This window comes from Saccoglossus kowalevskii, chromosome 15 (genome assembly GCF_978046115.1).
Source record: "Saccoglossus kowalevskii chromosome 15, keSacKowa6.1, whole genome shotgun sequence".
Taxonomy (NCBI): domain Eukaryota; kingdom Metazoa; phylum Hemichordata; class Enteropneusta; family Harrimaniidae; genus Saccoglossus; species Saccoglossus kowalevskii.
Genome location: NC_140655.1, coordinates 6,547,369 through 6,564,590, shown reverse-complemented (window position 1 = coordinate 6,564,590; position 17,222 = coordinate 6,547,369). Strand labels below are relative to the sequence as shown.

General features: G+C 36.4%; 1 protein-coding gene across 1 annotated transcript in view; it reads left to right on the top strand.

Annotated features, from left to right (window-relative positions):
• The first annotated feature begins 484 nt into the window (after positions 1-484).
• The window catches only part of LOC100370046 (tRNA (cytidine(32)/guanosine(34)-2'-O)-methyltransferase-like), a 29,375-nt gene continuing 12,637 nt past the window's right edge, over positions 485-17,222 (top strand). Inside the window, exons 1-8 of the mRNA XM_002731029.3 lie at positions 485-647; positions 2,201-2,270; positions 6,204-6,303; positions 7,553-7,631; positions 7,859-7,911; positions 8,572-8,625; positions 8,874-8,976; positions 10,964-11,047. Coding sequence (XP_002731075.2) covers positions 527-647; positions 2,201-2,270; positions 6,204-6,303; positions 7,553-7,631; positions 7,859-7,911; positions 8,572-8,625; positions 8,874-8,976; positions 10,964-11,047 — 664 coding nt within the window. The 5' untranslated portion in view covers positions 485-526. The remainder of the gene's footprint in view (positions 648-2,200; positions 2,271-6,203; positions 6,304-7,552; positions 7,632-7,858; positions 7,912-8,571; positions 8,626-8,873; positions 8,977-10,963; positions 11,048-17,222) is intronic.

The following is a 17,222-nucleotide window of genomic DNA, read 5'->3' as shown; positions in this document are numbered from 1 at the left end:
TGACAGGGGTGTGTGTAGCTAGTTGTTTGAAACTACTACCCCTTATCAGACAGAAATAAACTCAAATTTCCACCCCTTTTCAGACAAACTGTGGATATTTGACACCCCTTTTCAGACAGTGAGCATAAACGGTAGCAAGGGAAAAGCAGGTGGATTACCGGGGATGGACTTTGACGATTGAAATGAAGTTACAGAAAGAAAAAATCAGCTTCATTGTGCTGGTTGTTGGGTCACTCAAGCTCTAGGGAAATAAAGACTCTTTTTAGACAGAAATAATGAAAAACGATACCCCTTTTCAGACAGACAGGGTAAAATAACATACCCCTTTTAAGTTCTTTTAAAATCAATATATAACATTTTCTATAAATATTTGTTTGTGTATTAGAATGCATCTTTTGTCAAAATCCGAACGAGGATACAAGCCCAAAGACGTTTATTTTATTTTACTTCGCGAACCTAAGGGGTCTTTTTAAAATCCAAAATGGCCGACATCAACATGTGGGAACTGTTTCAGTGATCTTGAAAAATGGGTCGTTCTTCAAAAGATAAACGGGATATATACTATCGTCTTGCCAAGGAAGAAGGTTGGAGGGCAAGAAGTGCTTTTAAACTTCTTCAGATTAATGAAGAATTCAATATTTTTAAAGGTATGTATGGTCATGTACATGCGAGTCTGGTCAGACAGGGGGGAGGATCGGTTCGGGAGGATCTATTTACCACAGGGATCTGACAATATAGACGTCTATAGGGCGGAACGACTATAGGTTGGGAAGTTAGTTTGTTGGAAAATTGGGTTGCCAGCTTGGCATGGCCCTGTATAATTTGGGATGTTAGTTGGAAAGGTGGGTTGCCAACTTTAGCATGGCCCTGCATAAGTTGGGAAGTTAGTTACTTGGAAAATTAATTTCACAGTTTTAAGTTAAGTTTTTGTGTGGCTTACTTTTGTTATTATGTTCATTGTTTCTTATTGTTATTATTATTGGGTAAATAAATATTATTATTACTATTAAATAACTGCAATTGACTACCCTTAAGTTATTGTTTTTGCTAGAGAGTGTATTTAATACAGTCAGTACCTGGATGGCAGTGCTGCCCAAAATCATACCTCAAATTACAAAATATCTTTTCCAACTTACTAGTCAAGTGCTGATAAACACTATGCTATTGTAAAGTGTCTACCAATTATATATAAATCATACATTTTTTTCAATTTCAACGAAAAATGACCATTTAGAATCAGTCTATTACCAGGCTTCAGTTCCATCTATATGTGCATGCATTGAGCGCCCTCAAACGACAACCAAAAACAAGATTTGTATGGATAATTTACAAATTCCTTTGTCACAATAAAATTACAACTAAGCCCATAGTACGTACCTACATGTAGACAAAAATTAATTAATTAGTCCAAATCAAGTGATATGGGGGGGGGGGGTTTACAAAATGTAGTAAATCATTTTTGTAACATTTGATCACATTGTAAACTACCTGTACGAACCATGTTTGCACCTGCTGTAAACTGTTTTTGAATATTGTGGTCTGAAAGATAATTTTGATGAGAATATCAAAAATAAAGAAAGGTCGGTGGTTGTCGCGCCACAAATTCAACAATTGTGTTGGTAAACATTGATTTTGCCCACAATTTAATGCTCTTGTTTTTTGGGAAATCACAAGTACAAGTTTTGACCGAAGTGCAACAAGCACTGATTTCCACCGGTGATTCTTTTGATTTCTTCCAATCACTAAAGATCACACACTATGTAGTTAAAGCTTAATAACGTTTAAGTATGTTCTTGTTGGTCTGCACAGCAGTCAAAGTCGCCATCTTTGTTCATATGAAATATATCCCGCACATGCGTGGCGTGACGACTACCACCCTTTAATACCAATTATTACTGTAAAATCTGTATTAGACGCCGCGGTACATGTACAATGCAACAGAGGGGATGCGGCTTCTATTAGAGCATCTACACATATGAGAAATGGTGAATTTTTGGTTCTCAATTGTTCAAAAAGAATGTGTGCGGCCTTCAAGACCACACAGAAAACAATACATACAGTACAAATTTGAGAAAGTAGAAAGTACAGTAGTATTGTAAAACAGACTGCCTGTTATGAAGTTTGAATAATACATGTACTGAATTAGGACAAATATGTCGATAAAAGTCTTAACATTTAATTTATTATATTTATTGTACAGATGTTAGTAAAGTGGTTGATCTGTGTGCTGCTCCAGGAAGCTGGAGTCAAGTATTGAGCAGAAGATTGAGGTACCTGACATTTGCTTTTTCATTACTCTGATTCATCAAGTAGTTTGTGAAACATGTTTCTTTTTGATATGTTTATTGATTAATGCCTTTCTAGGCCACAGGCCCATATGACTGAAACGTATAATATAACGCTAATATCATAACTAATATCATGAATTCCATGCGATGACTTCCTACCTCATTTAGTTGGCCTTGTATATGTAATTATAAGCACTGTTATCGAGTTGAATGTCATTAAATCTCAAGGAGGCTTATAATTTTCTCTGTTCATCCGTCAGTCTGTCCGCCAATCTGGAGTCATATTTCAGAACTCTATGGACTCTATGTTCATTCTTTGCATGTGCCTAAGTACTTTATCTGGGACATACATGTGTATGCACATGCAGTGCTTTACTGATTCAATCCAAGATGGCTGACTTTTGAATATGTAGTATTTTATGCATGCTTAGTCAGTTTTCATTCAAATATCATACATGCATGACAATAGTTTCACAGTCGGATCAAAGATGTTTGACTGTCTGCAATCTTTCTTTTACTACTATACTACCATACTACTATATCTCTGTACATGAGCCTGGACTCTCAATTACTGACTATGTTTATTTTCCATATTACTTTATTTTTGCCATGAATAACATTTCCCGTAATTCCAATGGGGACTATGTCTTTAACAATGACTTGTTTAACTTGTCACGAGTAGGGATATGCCAAAATTATTTTGTAATCAATGTATGTCTTAGTGATTAATGAGCAAAATGCACATGTTTTCTCTGCACTCAATACATCTAAACAATGCCCTTCCTCATCTACAATGAATACCGGCAAGTGCAAGTATCTTTCTGGCTCTAACTTACTTTCAAAATTACGATACATGTGTAGTTTGTCACTTGCACACACTTCACTTTACCTGTTTGTAACAATCAGTTACCCGCTGTCTGAACTCCACAATGAATAACTTAAAATGAATAACTCTACGTGCATTTATTTGTGAAACTCTCATATGTCAGCACCACACAGGAGGATTGGCATGTTTAGCGTATCAAAGAGTTTAAAGTAAACCTCTAACTTAATTAGTATCCCCAACTTTATATTGAAATGTGAACAGAGAAAACATTGCCTTCTGTGCTGATGATGCTAAATTATAAACAGCTTTCAACCAGTTATTTCTACATGATATCGTCTAACCAATATATTTGTAAGAGTTTTCCACTTACATAAATTTCCCATTCATGGACCATTTTTCCTTACGTGCATTATACCCCATTTTGCAAAACACAATAATTTTAGCTTTCTCCAGGTTAACTCTTAGTTTCACTTTGATACAAAAACACTGTAGTCGCTGTAAACCAGCAATTGAATCTGTAGACATAACAATACAGTTGTGAAAATAAATCTAACATTTCTTGGGTTAACTGCACCTCCATTATAAATATAGAATACTGTAGAATACTGTAGAATACTTTATTTTCGCTGAATGAATGATTCAGTGAAAATAAAATCCAGCGAATATACCTTTTTAGTCCCCGTTCGAACGTAGTCCGAAAACAGGCACTTATGTTTTGCCCTGTGTGCGTCCATGCGTCCGTGATCACCTATATCTCGAACATGCATGGACCGATTAAGTTCACACATTATATGGGACATATGCACATGCATTTTTTTCATGATCCGATTAACGATAGCCGAATAGCGGCCATTTTAAGGCCGAAAATGCATCAAAATCGCACATTTTCACAATTCCGGACCCGGATCTCAGTTATGCATGGACGGATTTTGTTCAAATTTGGTACATACATTAAACATAATAGGACCTTGATGCACGTCATTTTTTTTTTCGAATCAAGTTCAAAATGGCCGACTGGCGGCCATTTTGTTTTAAAGAATTCAGTTCTGGATCCGTATCTGAGACATGCCTGGATTGATCGAGTTCAAACTTCACACACACAAGGTACATCATGTCACAAATATGTATGTGCATTTGTTTCATGATCTCATTAACGATAGCCAAATGGCGGCCGCTTTAAGGCCGAAAATGCATTGAAATCGCACATTTTCACCATTCTGGACCCGGATCTCAGTTATGCATGGACGGATTTTGTTCAAATTTGGTACATACATTAAACATAATAGGACCTTGATGCACGTCATTTTTTTTTCGGATCAAGTTCGAAATGGCCGACTGGCGGCCATTTTGTTTTAAAGAATTCAGTTCTGGATCCGTATCCGAGACATGTCTGGATTGATCAAGTTCAAACTTCACACACACATGGTACATCATGTCACAAATAGATATGTGCATTTGTTTCATGATCCGCTTAACAATAGCTGAATGATGGCCATTTTAAGGCCGAAAATGCATCAAAATCGCGTATTTTCACAATTCCGGAACCGGATCTCAGTCATGCATGGATGGATTTTTACCTTGCCCGTACCATCAAAGATGGAAGGGAAAGGTATATTAAGGGAAAAATTTTGTCCGGCGTTGTTGTTGTTGTTGTCGTCGTCGTTGTTGTCGTCGTCGTTAATAATTGTTATTGTGTGCATAATAACTTTACTAATTCTATTCCAAACTTTATCAAACTTGGTCACCTTATTCATCAGTATAAAGTCTTCCCTGAGTTTGAACAACAGATGTCCTGTATGAAAATATCATGCAAAAATTGAGAAAATCTGATAAAATATTTTGACTGTTTCTACTTGACTGATCACTGGTGATACACATCAAAGGTCACTGATCTCAGTGGAAATATGCATTGTTGTATGTGTTCAATGAAGCAAATGATTTATCTTGTATTAATATCCTTGGTAATGTATCTCAGAATCCCATACTGGTTTCAAAACCAACTCATGGAGAGATTGCACAGTCTGATACACATTTGCAAACCTACCAATACAATCTTTACAGAAAACGAGATGTCAGAAAATCAATATAAGCACTCCTATGAACTGGGTGCCTAACTTTGATCAAGATCTGAAGCTAATAAATAGAAAATCTGTTTAGTTCAAAGTTATCAAATCAAAAACAATACATAAAAAATACATTAAAAGCAAAACATTTCATCCACATTTTAAAAAGAAAATTACTCTAAAATATATGTATTCTGTATTTGACAAACAGTTCATTCGACAAATGAAAACTCACAGGAATATGTTTCAGCTATTAGAACAGAATGATAGAGTTTTTATAATACTAGTTTAAAAACGCACTTCAAAGATTGCAGTGTTTGAAGATGTAGATTCTCAGGAGGCAACAGTACTGTTGACTTCTCCCTCCACTGGACACCAACTAACTATTTAACTAATCATTGACCTTTATGTTGTATTGTATTCACTACCTGAGCCATGGTGTGATGGCTGCACCTATAGTTGTGTGTAATAAACCAATCCTGTGTAATCCTCTACCTGGTCTAACCATCCTTGATTCTACAATAACCTGCACTCAAAACCATTCTATATAATTTGTCAATAAATAAAATAAGAGAATAAGATTTAGAATACTACCCTGTCTCACACCAAAACTAAAGTTACTTTTAAACCGTTAATTTTGATACATGATTTCACATTACTTGACAATTTCTAGCTTTTTTTCTGTATTGTCCTATATGTGCAGTGTAAAGAAAAAATACCAGTAGTCCACTGAGTCAAAAGCTCTGGCAAAGTCAAAAAAAACACAATCAAACTTTTCTTTTTTTCTTCCTTTTGAAAAATACATGTAGCATAAAAAACGAATATATTGTCTACAGCAGAAAATTCTTTTTGGAAGCCTGCTCCTGTACCTGAAATTGCCTCAAAATATTATTATTATGAGCCATCCATCACCTGCACATGTGCATAAAAGTTTAATGTATTTGTTTGTATGAATTGCAAAATAAACAAATCTCATATTTGATGAATTACATTCATTGTGTTTTTTTATTATATTTGTTTATTCAGAGGTCAAGATAGAGAAGCAGATCCTAAAATTGTGGCTGTTGATTTACAAGCAATGGCACCATTGCCAGGTGTAATTCAAATACAGGGAGATATAACAAAGGTTTGTTAAAAACATCCAATATTTTAGTCTTAAATGGTCACACTCAACAAACACAGTAACACATTTGCAGAAAAATGTACTACTGATGAAGACTATTGCCCAAAACGTTGTGAACGAGGACTTGACATCTGTACATGTACATGCTTGCGTGTGTATGCTTGTGCTTACGTGCATGCATCTGGACCTATATTTTAGACATGCCTGGACTGATCACATTCAAACTTCACACATACATCATACACAAATGTACATAATATTATACATATGCATATCAATTTGTTTTACAATCTTATTCAATATGGCCAAATGGCGTCCATTTTTGTGCTAAAAAATCATCAAAATCAAGCATTTCTGGCTTTTCGGAACTGGATCTGTGCTGTTCACAGATGGATTGTGTTCCAACTTGGTACATAGATCGGACATTATGGCTTCCTGATGCACGTCGTATTGTTTTTCAGATCAAATTCAAAATAGCTGACTGGCAGCCATTCTATTTTAATGAATACAGTTCTAGAGCCATATCTCTGACAGTCTTTGACTGATTATGTTCAAATTTTATATATTATATATTTTATATATTATATATTATTATCTGTATGTCATAGATATACAGATGTACATGTATATGTCATAGATATACAGATGTATTTAAAACTGGCAGCCATTTTGTTTTTATTAATGCTTTGTCAGCAATATCTCTCAATATGGACAAGTACTCGTTTGAAGATCAAATACAAGATGACCATAATCAAAAAAAAAAAATCACCTTAATCATAGCATCAGCTTCTGGATCCATATCTCAAGACATGTTTATGTTCTAACTATATTACTATAAACAAAACTATATATCTTAAATTTGATAACTAACAGGGTCTGTGCCATGCAAATTGGAGGCTATTATTAATTAGAGTTTCGTTTATGTGTACGTCTGTGCATGTGTGCATAGAATCATTTCTCTGGCATGCTTTAACTGATCACATTCGAACTTAACACAGAAATCATGTATAATACACAATGATTTTTGTTGTATTTTGATCAAATATGGCTGACTGGCAACCCACGACCATTTTTTTTTCACTTGCAAGTGATTGAATGTACAACGTCAGTATATAGTGAATATGCTATGTGTGTTGAGTGTCCATAATTTAGCGATGGCCGTTACAAATTGGCAATAATGACACAGAAAATGTTTTATTAAAAATCAAAATTGCAGAAAAAAATTAATATTACTTGTTTCTTAAATTTGTAGGTATCTACTGCCATGGAAATCATTGGTCACTTTGAAGGGGAACAGGCTGATCTTGTTGTCTGTGATGGAGCACCGGACGGTCAGTCATTTTATCTATTATGGTCAATTGTCAGACGGCCACTCATTTCAACACTTGTATGGTCCATTGTCAGCTTTTCCACTTATCACACAAATAGCTAATATACAATTAAAATACCTTTTTCACAAAATTAAGATATTAACTACAATATTTCATTATTAGTGATCTAGTAAGATTTATGAATATTGCAAAAATAAATTTAAAATTTGATAAAATCTTATTTTCAGTGACCGGTTTGCATGATTTGGATGAATACATACAAGCACAATTGTTGTTAGCTGTAAGTATTTTCTGTTGATGTAATCACAGTTATTGTTTCTGTTAATATCAGTTCATGTCGCCATGGTCACCATTCTTTGCTACATTTAGGGTTGTTGTCATGGTCACCATGTGTAGGTATTTGTGAGGATGTCCATGGTTACCAGACCTGTAGTTGTATTCATGTTGTGCTATCTTGGTTACTGGAAATGTTTTTGTGATAATAATGATAGTTGTCGAGGGGAAAATAACCCCATCAGATTTTAAATTGTGACTGAATTTAAAAATCATATGATTATTGCAATTCTGAACACTGCTTGTTGAAAACATTGTTGTAAAACCTTAGCCTCTTTTTGGTAACACCTGATTACAACTACATTGAAATAAAAAAAATGGGAACCAATCAAGTAACACGTAGAATCATGCAGGCAATATTTTGGTTTTAAAACAACTTCTGATTGGTTCTTTGCTTTCATGACAATTACTCATCAAAATTCAACTCATAGTCTACTTTGCGTATTTTGTCAAAGAATGTTTGGAGTGTAGTGAACAAAAATGGGTAAAAAGTGAATTGAAAATAAGGATAGTTTTCCCATAATGCACTGCAAATTGATTTTGAAGTCTTTCATTTTATGCCACAAATGTTTCATATAAATGTCTTCTTTCTGTTTCACCACTACAGGCTTTGAACATAACAACGCATGTATTGAAACCTGGAGGTACATTTGTAGCAAAGGTGAATATTTTTCTGATTTTACTTATTCTATTGGTAAAGATGATAACAAGTCTTTGTCCAGTGTACTGTTACTGTTCTCTGCACACAAATCTTGGCATTCTCTTCACCCAGAATAGTGGATTTCAGGATGATGATTGTTTCTTTTTTCTCATATTCACTTTCATAATTCTTCATGAGTTTTGTAGATCTGGGTCCTTTGCATATATTTGAGTTATAAATAAACCAGTAAATTGCTTTTTTTTTCTCAGATATTTCGTGGCAAAGATGTGACTCTGCTTTATTCTCAACTCAAGATATTCTTTCCAAAAGTGACAATTGCTAAGCCAAGAAGTAGTAGAAATTCCAGCATAGGTGACCATATTCTTATCCTTTCTTCCTATTATTACTTTTTAGTGATATTCATGATAAAATCACTTGTTTTGTAAAAATAATTTGTTCATATACCGTCCTTCCCTGATCAGTTGAGTTGAGGGCATATAACCTCGGTTATGATTCCAGGGTGTTTTACCAGATGTCAACGACATTTATTAAAATATGCATGTGAAAAGTTTGTTTCATTTAATAATAATTGTGATTGGGATGGTAGTTTGGTTTGTGCTTTCATGAGAAAATTCGCATTAATTTCAGTGTGCATGGCGAACATATAGAACACTGTCCACATCCCTTCTATTATGTTATTTACTCAGGATAAATCTTGATGTTGCAACACTGATTGAAGGAATCATTATCTCTTTTGGTGGTGGCTTGTGATCGTCGAGTTGTGAAACCTGGTCATTGGACATCGTTTTCACTTTTCCAAATAATCAATGGGAAGTGAACGTGTAAACTATTCTTGGACATGATCTGTTGACGACCTTGAACTGTGTTTAAGAAATACTTCCTCCTCACTGTTTGAAAATTGCAAATCACCAGTTTTTAGTGGAAAATCATTCAAAATCAATGCTAACATCGTTTTTTAACATCGCAGTAATTCACTTCTGCGATGTGTTAAATACATTTCATCGTCAATAATTGGAAAATTTTGTAAATACAACTCAGCATTTTGATTAGTTAATGAAAGACATGACCTGTTAGGTCAAAGGACAGTGTTTCAGGTCAATCATGCTGAAATGGCGGAAATTTCTTTGCATCAAGAGTTTGTGAATAATCACAAACATCCCACAACAAAGATACTGATAAATATCTTGCTTTTAAATGTTTTCCAACAGACCCTACCCAATTTACACCGTAAATTCATACTTTCCCCAATATTACATGTTCAGGCCCCCGGGCTTATGACCTGGGAAGTATGGTAAATGCATTTTACATTGCCCGGGCTATCAGTCAGGTTTTTTATCAACATTTTGGCTGTAATCAGTGGAAGTTTTTTACCATCCTTGATTGTGACTGTAAATGGCTTAATTGTAGGTTGGGTTTTATTTTTACTTTCTCAATAGCTGAATGCTTTAAGTTAAAACCTAGTGAATACAGTGAATTTCATGAAGGCATGATTGTTTTTGATATAAAATATTCATAAATGTTGTATAAATTTTACATATCTGGTGAAATCAAATTGATCAATCACAGATGCATAGCAGTAAATTGGCCAATGATTGGGGGACACTCACAAAGACTTAATGGTAATGAACTTTACCAAATGACTTCTAACAAAAATGAATATGTATTCCTTAGATTTGAATAAGGTGCAAGGTCTTCCAAGGTTAATATTTTATAAATTTCAATAAAGTTAAAACATTCATGCTTCCATAAAATTCACTGTATACAAAATAAACAATAGAAGGTGAATTTTAGCCTTTTCACCACTACTTCCCTTTTTTCAGCGCAAATTCACATAGTCCTGTTTATAGTCGGTACTTTCTTTCAAAAGATTGGGGAAAATGGCAAAATTTTTTTCATTAAAAACTGAAAATTGACTCAAATTGTGTCTGTTGGCCCAAAAGCAGGATTCATTACTAAAAATATTGAAGAATAAAAGAAAAAAATGTACAGACAAATGTGGGCGAAAAAGTCTGGTGGTCAAAAGGTTAATACCTAGTGAATATCCCTAGTAAATCAAATCTAAAATTAAACCCAGTGGTATCTCCTTTCACAGAAATTAAATAAAGCAAACATATTCAAATTAGTGTATTTGCTGAGAGTAAAACACATTTCAACTCTCCCATAAAAACTGACTATTGTGGTTTATTTATTAGTATCATGTTTAAACAATGCATTTTGTATTGTTTCTGTTGTCTCAACCATGTACATTAACATTGAAATAATTATTTATCAACCGAGTGATTGAAAAATGTAAAAATATTAAAATAATTATATATGGACTGTCTTGTTATTATTTCAGAGGCGTTTGTTGTATGCGAAAATTATTCTCCACCGGTGGGGTATAAACCAAACATGTCAAATCCATTGTTGGATCACCATTATGGTAAGTATTAACAAATCCAGTATCCACTATCACAGTTCAGTCAGGTCTGCTAGAGTAGGCCATTATGGTAAGTATTAACAAATCCAGTATCCACTATCACAGTTCAGTCAGGTCTGCTAGAGTAGGCCATTATGGTAAGTCTTAACAAACCCAGTATCCACTATCACAGTCAGGCCTGCTAGAGTAGGCCATTATGGTAAGTAATAACAAATCCAGTATCCACTATCACAGTCAGGTCTGCTAGAGTAGGTCATTATGGTAAGTAATAACAAATCCAGTATCCACTATCACAGTCAGGCCTGCTTATGTAGGCCAATATGGTAAGTAATAACAAATCCAGTATCCACTATCACAGTCAGGCCTGCTAGAGTAGGCCATTATGGTAAGTAATAACAAATCCAGTATCCACTATCACAGTCAGGCCTGCTAGAGTAGGCCATTATGGTAAGTAGTAACAAATCCAGTATCCACTATCACAGTCAGGCCTGCTAGAGTAGGCCATTATGGTAAGTAATAACAAATCCAGTACTCACTATCACAGTCGGGTCTGCTAGAGTAGGTCATTATGGTAAGTAATAACAAATCCAGTATCCACTATCACAGTTCAGTTGGGCCTGCTAGAGTAGGCCATTATGGTAAGTAATAACAAATCCAGTACTCACTATCACAGTCGGGTCTGCTAGAGTAGGTCATTATGGTAAGTCTTAACAAACCCAGTATCCACTATCACAGTCAGGCCTGCTAGAGTAGGCCATTATGGTAAGTAATAACAAATCCAGTATCCACTATCACAGTCAGGTCTGCTAGAGTAGGTCATTATGGTAAGTAATACAAATCCAGTATCCACTATCACAGTTCAGTTGGGCCTGCTAGAGTAGGCCATTATGGTAAGTAATAACAAATCCAGTATCCACTATCACAGTCAGGCCTGCTTATGTAGGCCAATATGGTAAGTAATAACAAATCCAGTATCCACTATCACAGTCAGGCCTGCTAGAGTAGGCCATTATGGTAAGTAATAACAAATCCAATATCCACTATCACAGTCAGGCCTGCTAGAGTAGGCCATTATGGTAAGTAATAACAAATCCAGTACTCACTATCACAGTCAGGCCTGTCAGAGTAGGCCATTATGGTAAGTAATAACAAATCCAGTACTCACTATCACAGTCAGGCCTGCTAGAGTAGGCCATTATGGTAAGTAATAACAAATCCAGTACTCACTATCACAGTCAGGTCTGCTAGAGTAGGCCATTATGGTAAGTAATAACAAATCCAGTATCCTCTATCACAGTCAGGCCTGCTAGAGTAGGCCATTATGGTAAGTATTAACAAATCCAGTACTCACTATCACAGTCAGGCCTGCTAGAGTAGGCCATTATGGTAAGTAATAACAAATCCAGTACTCACTATCACAGTCAGGTCTGCTAGAGTAGGCCATTATGGTAAGTAATAACAAATCCAGTATCCACTATCACAGTTCAGTTGGGCCTGCTAGAGTAGGCCATTATGGTAAGTCTTAACAAACCCAGTATCCACTATCACAGTCAGGCCTGCTAGAGTAGGCCATTATGGTAAGTAATAACAAATCCAGTATCCACTATCACAGTTCAGTTGGGCCTGCTAGAGTAGGCCATTATGGTAAGTAATAACAAATCCAGTATCCACTATCACAGTCAGGCCTGCTTATGTAGGCCAATATGGTAAGTAACAACAAATCCAGTATCCACTATCACAGTCAGGCCTGCTAGAGTAGGCCATTATGGTAAGTAATAACAAATCCAGTATCCACTATCACAGTCAGGCCTGCTAGAGTAGGCCATTATGGTAAGTAGTAACAAATCCAGTATCCACTATCACAGTCAGGCCTGCTAGAGTAGGCCATTATGGTAAGTAATAACAAATCCAGTACTCACTATCACAGTCAGGCCTGTCAGAGTAGGCCATTATGGTAAGTAATAACAAATCCAGTACTCACTATCACAGTCAGGCCTGCTAGAGTAGGCCATTATGGTAAGTAATAACAAATCCAGTACTCACTATCACAGTCAGGTCTGCTAGAGTAGGCCATTATTGTAAGTAATAACAAATCCAGTATCCACTATCACAGTCAGGCCTGCTAGAGTAGGCCATTATGGTAAGTATTAACAAATCCAGTACTCACTATCACAGTCAGGTCTGCTAGAGTAGGCCATTATGGTAAGTAATAACAAATCCAGTATCCACTATCACAGTCAGGCCTGCTAGAGTAGGCCATTATGGTAAGTAATAACAAATCCAGTATCCACTATCACAGTCAGGTCTGCTAGAGTAGGCCATTATGGTAAGTAATAACAAATCCAGTATCAACTATCACAGTCAGGTCTGCTAGAGTAGGCCATTATGGTAAGTAATAACAAATCCAGTACTCACTATCACAGTTCAGTCAGGCCTGTTAGAGTAGGCCATTATGGTAAGTAATAACAAATCCAGTATCCACTATCACAGTCAGGCCTGCTAGAGTAGGCCATTATGGTAAGTAATAACAAATCCAGTATCCACTATCACAGTCAGGCCTGCTAGAGTAGGCCATTATGGTAAGTAATAACAAATCCAGTATCCACTATCACAGTTCAGTCAGGTCTGCTAGAGTAGGCAATTATGGTAAGTATTAACAAACCCAGTATCCACTATCACAGTCAGGCCTGCTAGAGTAGGCCATTATGGTAAGTAATAACAAATCCAGTACTCACTCTCACAGTCAGGTCTGCTAGAGTAGGCCATTATGGTAAGTAATAACAAATCTAGTATCCACTATCACAGTCAGGCCTGCTAGAGTAGGCCATTATGGTTAGTAATAACAAATCCAGTATCCACTATCACAGTCAGGCCTGCTAGTGTAGGCCATTATGGTAAGTAATAACAAATCCAGTACTCACTATCACAGTCAGGTCTGCTAGAGTAGGCCATTATGGTAAGTAATAACAAATCCAGTACTCACTATCACAGTCAGGTCTGCTAGAGTAGGCCATTATGGTAAGTAATAACAAATCCAGTATCCACTATCACAGTTCAGTCAGGCATGCTAGAGTAGGCCATTATGGTAAGTATTAACAAACCCAGTATCCACTATCACAGTCGGCCTGCTAGAGTAGGCCATTATGGTAAGTAATAACAAATCCAGTACTCACTATCACAGTCAGGCCTGCTAGAGTAGGCCATTATGGTAAGTAATAACAAATCCAGTACTCACTATCACAGTCAGGTCTGCTAGAGTAGGCCATTATGGTAAGTAATAACAAATCCAGTATCCACTATCACAGTCAGGTCTGCTTGAGTAGGCCATTATGGTAAGTAATAACAAATCCAGTATCCACTATCACAGTCAGGCCTGTCAGAGTAGGCCATTATGGTAAGTAATAACAAATCCAGTACTCACTATCACAGTCAGGCCTGCTTGAGTAGGCCATTATGGTAAGTAATAACAAATCCAGTATCCACTATCACGGTTCAGTCAGGCCTGCTAGAGTAGGCCATTATGGTAAGTAATAACAAATCCAGTATCCACTATCACAGTCAGGTCTGCTAGAGTAGGCCATTATGGTAAGTAATAACAAATCCAGTATCCACTATCACAGTCAGGTCTGCTAGAGTAGGTCATTATGGTAAGTAATAACAAATCCAGTATCCACTATCACAGTCAGGCCTGCTTATGTAGGCCAATATGGTAAGTAATAACAAATCCAGTATCCACTATCACAGTCAGGCCTGCTAGAGTAGGCCATTATGGTAAGTAATAACAAATCCAGTATCCACTATCACAGTCAGGCCAGCTAAAGTAGGCCATTATGGTAAGTAGTAACAAATCCAGTATCCACTATCACATCAGGCCTGCTAGAGTAGACCATTATGGTAAGTAATAACAAATCCAGTACTCACTATCACAGTCGGGTCTGCTAGAGTAGGCCATTATGGTAAGTAATAACAAATCCAGTATCCACTATCACAGTTCAGTTGGGCCTGCTAGAGTAGGCCATTATGGTAAGTCTTAACAAACCCAGTATGCACTATCACAGTCAGGCCTGCTAGAGTAGGCCATTATGGTAAGTAATAACAAATCCAGTATCCACTATCACAGTCAGGTCTGCTAGAGTAGGTCATTATGGTAAGTAATACAAATCCAGTATCCACTATCACCGTTCAGTTGGGCCTGCTAGAGTAGGCCATTATGGTAAGTAATAACAAATCCAGTATCCACTATCACAGTCAGGCCTGCTTATGTAGGCCAATATGGTAAGTAATAACAAATCCAGTATCCACTATCACAGTCAGGCCTGCTAGAGTAGGCCATTATGGTAAGTAATAACAAATCCAGTATCCACTATCACAGTCAGGCCTGCTAGAGTAGGCCATTATGGTAAGTAATAACAAATCCAGTATCCACTATCACAGTCAGGCCTGCTAGAGTAGGTCATTATGGTAAGTATTAATTAACAAATCCAGTACCGTTAAAGTCCTAATATAAACCGCATACGTAATAGTAACCGCACCCCCAATTCCGGCTTCGGGGTTAAAGAGTTCTTAACATAAATTGAAAACTTGAAAAGTACCTATTACTAACCGCACCCCCAATTCAACAAGACCGTGACTGACTTCATTGTTTCAACCAGCTGTTCCAAAACGGCATTGTTCCTAATCCTATTCATTTGTTTCGACAACATGCCTAAAAATATTCACACCTATTTATTGTTCAGCGGTGATAAGATGTCAGACAGGCAATGAAACTGCTTTTGTTCTGGCGGCGACCTCTGTCAATACTCTTTCTGAATACGTCTGTGTTTCGTAAGTTTTAGACAATGAGCTTTTATCACCGTAAAAGTGTTAAACTGAGCATTGAAGAATAATTTATCTATCGAAAACAAATAATTTCATGATTTAAAAAAAAAATCATGCCGTTTTCCCATGGAAATCAAAGGCAAAAGATCGCACTACATTATCGGTAAATCTCTTCCGTGTTGCGTTCACCATGAGGTCGCTGAACTGTTATTAACATATTTAAATGAGCTATGTAATTTAGACACGTGGGCACCATCCAGCATTTTGATTGGTTAATTAGCGACTTGACCTATCCGGTCAATAATACGTCACGTGAGCATTCAAAAGCATGGCGGATATCGTATCGGCTGTTTACATGTGACAGAAATCATTCGCTTACGGGGAAACTAAGTTGAATTTTACTTGCATTTTATAACAATTCAACGAATTTATTTTTCGTGCGTTATTGTAATCACTACTAAATAATAATCACCAATATCAACACTTCGAAAACAAGTAAGTTATTCACTTGTGACCAGCAGCATGGCCGGATCGAGCTACCGTTATGTGATCATTTGCTACTAAGCAGTGCATTCGTGTTTTTATTTGAAACTTCTGTTAGAATATACTTTTCGTTACCAAGAAAATTAAAAAAATAAATGCATATTACATTAAAAATACTGAGTATTTTTTGTATCATGTGGAATTTTTTTTTGATTGACTGTAATTTTTCAACATTTCGTAACGCCTATTTTAGAACCAAAATAAGGCCTTTCACTCTTCCCCGACGCCTATTCAAGAGATTGTACGGTGTATTGTTTGTTTTGTGCATGTGTTGTGGACAAAAAATGACCACGCCCATTTAGTGATTGCAATATGTACGTAATAGAAACCGCACCCCGAACTTGACCTTTTGATCCCAATTTTTAAATTGATACATTGTAATATAAACCGCGGTTTATAATAGGACTTTAACGGTACTCACTATCACAGTCAGGCCTGCTAGAGTAGGCCATTATGGTAAGTAATAACAAATCCAGTATCCACTATCACAGTCAGGCCTGCTAGAGTAGGCCATTATGGTAAGTAATAACAAATCCAGTACTCACTATCACAGTCAGGCCTGCTAGTGTAGGCCATTATGGTAAGTAATAACAAATCCAGTATCCACTATCACAATCAGGCCTGCTAGAGTAGGCCATTATGGTAAGTAATAAGAAATCCAGTATCCACTATCACAGTCAGGCCTGCTAGAGTAGGCCATTATGGTAAGTAATAAGAAATCCAGTATCCACTATCACAGTTCAGTCTGGCCTGCTAGAGTAGGTCATTATGGTAAGTATTAACAAATCCAGTATCCACTATCACGGTTCAGTCAGGC